Source organism: Calonectris borealis, chromosome Z (genome assembly GCF_964195595.1).
Source record: "Calonectris borealis chromosome Z, bCalBor7.hap1.2, whole genome shotgun sequence".
NCBI lineage: Eukaryota > Metazoa > Chordata > Aves > Procellariiformes > Procellariidae > Calonectris > Calonectris borealis.
This window is the reverse complement of record NC_134352.1, coordinates 10,984,819-10,991,876: the sequence shown is the minus strand read 5'-3', so window position 1 is coordinate 10,991,876 and position 7,058 is coordinate 10,984,819. Positions and strand designations below refer to the sequence as shown.

At 35.2% G+C, this 7,058-nt stretch overlaps 1 protein-coding gene across 1 annotated transcript in view; it reads right to left on the bottom strand.

Moving 5' to 3' along the window:
* Positions 1 to 7,058, bottom strand: part of SHOC1 (shortage in chiasmata 1) — a 63,233-nt gene continuing 56,175 nt past the window's right edge. Inside the window, exons 26-29 of the mRNA XM_075136915.1 lie at positions 5,878 to 6,027; positions 4,506 to 4,680; positions 3,729 to 4,286; positions 1 to 1,353 (exon numbers count right to left, since the gene is read on the bottom strand). Of these exons, the coding sequence (XP_074993016.1) occupies positions 1,253 to 1,353; positions 3,729 to 4,286; positions 4,506 to 4,680; positions 5,878 to 6,027 (984 nt within the window). The 3' untranslated portion in view covers positions 1 to 1,252. The remainder of the gene's footprint in view (positions 1,354 to 3,728; positions 4,287 to 4,505; positions 4,681 to 5,877; positions 6,028 to 7,058) is intronic.

Genomic DNA, 7,058 nt, shown 5'->3' with positions numbered 1-7,058 from the left:
TTGCTATTAGTGCTGTCATCATAGCTTTTAGAAATTCTCAGCTAAAAATCAGCACTCCATTTTCTCTGAAAGACCAAAGCTTTCTCCCCTAAGTGCTGGTTTTATTTATTCAAATAGTGAATATGCACTTAATGAAGGCTCAACACCAAGAAAGTATTTTACTGCAAGCATAAACCATAAGCTTAGGGTTTTTTTTTCTTTTTTTTTTTTCCTTTTCTGTTTCTGCATCAAACTTAGAAAGATTTGTGAGTTTGAAAACTGAATCATTTCAGCTGAAGGCCACTGAACAGACACTGACATTTTGGAACTGGCAGGCATGCCTGTGCAAACTGTGTATGCATTCCTGCAGCAGAATGGAGTTACTGTCTACCATTCCTCCCACACATCTTTCCAGTACCGATGCCAAATCTTTTGATGGGAAGTGAGGGTTTGGGTACTCTTCTGTCGTCCCTCTTCTGTAGCTCGCAATTGATATGCCTTTTTTTTTAATCTTACCCCTTCCAGCTGTAGCCTATAATATCTGGCACTGCCTCCCAGATGATTCCCATCTCCCTACGTGCTGATCCACTGTAGCAGGCTGAAAAATGTGGATGCCAGCAAATGACCTCCATGAGATTATGCAGAGAGCTAGGGTCACAGCTTAGTTCTCTGAATCAACTCTATTAGACTCTTGAATTTCAATGTATCTTTCACATGTTGTCCATGAAACAAATAGGTTATTTCTGTAGCTTGATTGTGATTAAAAGCAGTTCAGGAACTCATCACATGGTTTCTAAAGGAGCTGTCAGAAGGAAAGAAGTGGAACTGAGCCCAAGGGACAAATACAAAGGGTCACAGATGTAAGTGCAAGAAAGCTCTAAGACTTCATGAGCAGCCTTGAGATTCTGGCAGATCTAGTCCATCTTTAAGTTTGGAAAGCTGCATGCTCAGGGAGCGAACACAGGTGCCTTGAAAACTCTATGAGCTTCAGTGACTGTTTTTTTTCATTCATATTTTATTTTTTGTATAAAGAACGATAAAGTACCTTTATATCACCCATGAGAACAAACAGAGAAGCAGTAATTCTCCAGGTTCAAGGAACTAGTTTGTTTAGTAAAATTCCAAAAACATACAAAAAAATCCTGGATTACTAAGGATTCCCAAACCCTAATTTTTCTCTAAAAATGAACAAAAAATTTGAATTTAATCTATTTCCCTTCAAAGAGCTTAAGACTTTAAAAAAGTATGTGTAGTATGCAAATCCGCATTCCATTCAAAAGAATTTAAGACGTGTTTGTCCATCACTTCTTCCAGGGACTCTTTCATATGTCAGTCTCCTTTTTTTGAACTCTGATACTTCTCCAAATCCTGAATCTGGAAAAGAAGTGGAAAGAAAATATATGTATGATAAACTACAAATTCAACACATTTGCAGACTTAATTATGTGTTTCTCAGTAGCAGTTACACTTTAGCTTTAACCGGTATGCTCTGTATGGAAATATCAACTGCCATAAAATTAAATGTGTACAGATTAATATTAACTACTACTTACTACTACTGATCAATTTTATGCATATCATCCTGTAATAATAATACGGGACCTGATATACAAAATAAATACATCACCTGCACTATGCTTAACTCCAATATTTCAGTAAAGATTTTAATGCTTATTTCTATTTCATTAATATTACACTGAATACTATTCAGTAACTGTGAAATGTAATTCTTTTTAACCAGAGACATGGTCATGTTTCTAAGTTGTTTAAAAAAGCTACTTAAAAATACTTAAGATTCAAGTATTTTTACAATAAAATATTTGAGAAGTTGCTTATTCAAAGTAAGTTACTGTTAAGAAAATTCTGTTTAGTCTTTACAAAAAGTATTGTCAGAAAACTTTAACACTGACCTAAGGATTTGATCTGTTCCAGTGGAAATACTGGCTTGGCATATTGGCATTAATTGTCTGTGGTTTAATAAAAGTTTGATCTGAAGCCTGAAGAAATCCTTGGGTTCCCAATGTGTCTTTTTAACTTGACTCTGTGCACATTTCTTAAACTTGGGATTTCACATTTCTTAAATTTGGGACTTCAGAAGGCTTTCACTGTACTAAGGTATTTTTTTGCATTTGCATGCACAACTATTTAGTATACTTATTTTCCCCCTGGCTAGTGAATAATAAAGTAAAATAAGCCTATTCTTCCAAAATCTAAAGCAAAAATCACTTTTCCTTTTATGATTTCATTCAGATGTAAGTATACCTTTGCCCTACTGGGCAAGGGTATTACAGAAAGCTTATCTGTGGGAGATCACCATGTTTTCAGAATACTGTAAAATGTGGTACCAGAAGAATCTGCCCTGATCTCTACTGAAACTACTGTATTTAGAATTTTATACTATCAGTGCCAGTTACAGGTTACTGAAACACTGTTAGCTACCCAGCAATACTCCAGGTCTCAATGTCAATCCCAACGGAGAGGCAACAGGTCTGTTCAGAGTTTCTGTATGAATATTTTAATTTACATAGGCTGAAAATTAAAAGCAGTTCACCATATCCAATTAACTTTCCCTCTCTTTATTTCCATAATTGCCTTAAGCAGCCCATGAAACATAGTGGTATCAATGAGTTACTTATGTTTTCATGAATGAGTCTGATCTAATTAGGTAAAGCATTTAATCCTGTGCTGACCTTGCTGTACCACCAAGAGATTTAATGACAAGCAGCAACAGAGAAAACATAAATTAAATCATCTATACTAGGAGTTAGGCACTTTATTTAAGAAGCTTAACCTTGGATTTTTAAAGAATGCAGCACCTCACTTATAGGGAAGGAGCAGAATTTTAAAAATACTACAATATACAATACCACAATACTTAGTCTGACTCGGACTAGTGATGCTTTCTTACTTTTGAAACTCCATGGATACATATTATGGCTTATAAAAAAAGGTCTCAAGCTAACTGTATCTGAGAAAGTAAACCAGGGATAAGAAAACTGCAAAAAAGAGAAGCCTGAAGCTTTTATATAAGGACTGTACACACCTTCAGGGTAAACAAAGTTTCGAAGTATACACTATACCATCTATTTGAAGAAATATGCTTTGGAATGATTTTAAGATGGAGAGTTTAGCCCTGGAGACATTAGCTAAAAAAAAATATTCCAAGAATAAGGGAACTGCATGAAACAGAAAGTTGTCAGAGTGAAATTCTTACTCCATTAACGCCAACAGCAAAACACAGCGATTAGTAGTACCTAAATTTCACTCTCTGAATTTGCTGAATCTACTTTTTGTCCTTTAGAGAAAGTACTTTCTAGTCTTTTCTTCCCCCTTTTGTCCAAACCTATGTTTACATAAAAAATAATCTTTCCCATAACTTTAAAAATAATTCTGGCATGTTTATTATGCACATTTTGGGCACTATCAAAGAGAGAAGAGGCTGAAGCTTACAATACTGGAGAACTACACTTTTCAATATTTTACCAAGAAAAAATAATGGCAGTAACACAGTTGTTTTTTTTTTTTTAATATTCTTTATACTCAAATCAGAAAATAAATGTTTAGGAACCTTTTATCACAGAAGAAATATATATGCAAGGAAGTTTTTTAGTAAAGGAAACATGCAACTTTTGGGTTGGATTGAATTTAACAACTATTTGAAGAAAATACAAAATCTAGTCTTACAGATACTCCTGTTTCAGTTGACTTACAAACAGAATTTCGGCAAATTCTGTTTGCTTTGGACGTACCTGTTCTATTATTTTCTTTTGTCCATAAGAATGGTGGACTTTGTTTTCTCTTTCCTTTAGATTCTCTACCTATTTGGTGAAAATTCAGACTTTGAAGCTCATCTGGGTCAACAAAGAAATCAGAGAGAAAACTATCAGATGCAAATGAATCACAAGGGCCTGTGGATGAAGAATCATTCCATGGGGTCTGGTCAATCAGAATTTCTGGGCTTTTAAATGTGGTGTCTCTAAATTCGTCTAGAAAACTCCTAGAGCTCTCCTGAGGTTCATAATCACTGAAAGTTGCAAAGAAATCCTCTTTTTCAGAGTTTTTGGAAGAATGATCAGAGCTACAGTGCGTCCTGAAAGGCTGTTGTTGAACATGAAGAGAATTCGTAACATCTAGATGAGCAAAATCTTCACAGTCCTTTGGCACAGCAAAGAAATTCTGCTTCCTCCTTGTAATTACTTCTGAAGAACATGATTTCTTTTGCATATAACTTGGAAGATCAGAGTCAAAAAAACCCTGATGATGATTCAGTGGAGGAATTATGACTTCAGAATTCATATGAGATGGTCCTGGTAGAGAAAAATTTGAACAATTCTGTTTGGAGAATGAAAAATTAGCTTATCTCTCTACATTTAACAGAAAATCAAGATGCCATTGAGCATTTCAATTGCAGTCTGTCTCCTCAGAATAACTGACCTTTCCATGAATAGAAGATAAAGATTCTAATACACTCAGATTTTCACTTGGTTTCAAAGCAGACACATTTTCCTAGTAATGCAAGATATTACCTGTGCTGTTTTTTGCCTTACCAAGCAGCTCTAAAGACTGATGATTTTGTTTATAATCTAGATGATAGAATGTATTGAAGTTATTCCGGTTTTCAGGGGGGGATGCACCTTTCACTGCTGTTTCTAGTGGAGCAGCAGCATTTAGGCTGTACGAAGATGTCATGTCACTAAAATGCTGAAACAAAAAGAAAAAAGATACTTGAGGAGTGTTTATAGCACATGTCTACACTACCAAATATGAAAAGTTAAACCAGTTGTTAGGATTCTAAGATGTATAATTTTTTGTGTACTGGAAAGAAAAAAAAAAAAAGACTTACCAATACAGAAGGAGAGGCATGTACAATAGACAGTATGCCACCTGCCTTAATTCTATAAACAGAGTAAGTAATAGCTTGTCTCTTGGAACACAGAAAAATCTATACCTTAATATACTTTATTCCCTTTCATTAGTTCAGGACTGTAGGAAGTAGTGTCTGCAATGGATTTGCGCATATCATACATAGTAGAGGAATTAAACTGATGAGATCTTTTTCTGTTTTTCCGTCAGTATACATGGCTTTACACATACGCAGTTATTATAGTAACATGCACAAGTTGCTATTCAGTGCCCAAATATCTGTTCAGTTGCTCCTTAACTGAATGCTTCTGATGTGGAAGTTTGTCCTCCCATTTTCTTGACTGATAAAAGCTGTTAATTTTTTATCTAATTAGCTGACTATAATCAGTCTATAATTTTCCCAGACTTGGCCCAACTGAAACAGTAGGAGCACACAATTCTAACTGCAGAGTGGACACTTCAGTGAATGGAATTCTTCATCCTAACCTCTAGGGCTCTTTCAAATACTTAGTACTATGAATTTATAAGTGGTGGGTTTATTATTGTGTAAGAAGACGGAAGGAAGGAAGGGAGGGAGGGAGGAAGGAAGGAGGGAAGGAGGGAAGGAGGGAAGGAGGGAAGGAGGGAAGGAGGGAAGGAGGGAAGGAGGAAGAGAGGCAGGAAGAGAGGGAGGGAGGGAAGGACAAAAATCCTGGAAATATTTAATTGGAAAACATTTCTTATATTAGGTAAACATATAAGCTTGTATGCTGATACAATACTTGATACAATGAAGCTTGAAGAGGAAGCTGATCAAATGCATATTTTTCCAGTTAATGAAATGTTCTAATCATCTTCACACCAACATAATGGTGACTTGACAAAATCTGCTGAGAATTAGCAGGCTCAACATTTTAGATATGAATGGTAAGCTAAAGCATATAATTCATTTTTAAATGATACCAGCAAATGTGCATGTAGGTTCAGATTAAAAAAAAAAAAGTATTACAACAGAGCAAAAAGATTGATCTAATACATAAATTAATTTTGGCCAACCTTTAAAACTTTTTTTGGAACCTCTGGCAGAAGTTCCTGAAGTTGATCAAAGCTTACAAGAAACAACCTGTTCAGCGAAGATCCCTTCTTTAACATAAACTGAGCAACCAGAGGGTTGATACTCGGAAAAGTAAGCAGGCATTTTTCTGTCTGGAAATTGAAATTATTTTGTTAGATTGATATCTGACAAACTTTTTTTTTCCTTTTTTTAATTTCTACAGAATGACATCCCTATGAATAGGTCATAGTGTATCATAGAAATAGAGTTTTCAAACAGTGCACTTTTATAGCCCCACGAAAACTTTTTTTTTACTACAGATGTAACAGTGTATCATTTTTGCAAAAGAGTAAGTTCTGCATAATAGTTTGATAACAAGCAAGCACAGTCTAAAGATGTTTCTGTTCTAAAGGCTGAAACCAGTGAATCATCTAAACTTGATTTTAAAACACCAGCTTTACCATTTATTCTCCATTTTGAAAAGCATTACCTAAATCAGGATAAACTGACAAAGCTGGTTTTGTTTTACAGAAGTTACACTTGTAAACAGCAATGAGACAAGTGCCAAAAGCAGAAGTTGCTAGGGGAAGGTTGAATGTCTCACAGAGGGCAGCAAGTTGAGAGCTGTAGCATTTTAAGAATGTCAGCTTCAGTTCCTGACTTTCATAAAGCTCTGTATTCGACAGATGCCAGGATCTAATACCTTTAACAGAGACAAAATACAATCAATGACTCCCCTCGGTTTTTTACCAGTATCCTTCACCTCTAAATTGGAAAACCTATAATCCAATATCCCACACTTGAAAGGCCATGCCAATACCTGCTTTAAAATGCTTCTGAATTTTGCAAAAGCCAAAAAGGATCTTGGGTTTACAAGAGTTCAGAGCTTCCATATAAAATGAACAAATCCATATGTATAATTTGAAAACCTTAATATACAAGTTAAAGAACAACATATATTTGACTGTGATTAATGGACCTGTTCCAACTTTTATTGTAAATATCCAATATCAACTACTGCATGAGAAGTTAAAGAAATTTCTACTATCTTGCATTAAAGCTAGTCTGTAAGCAACGCCATTGACTTCAGTAATGGATCAGCACTGACGAATTTGGCTTCCTGCCCAAGTGAGCCATCTTTTACAATTTGGATAGTTTTTCAAACTTAGTGCCTAGAACTGTA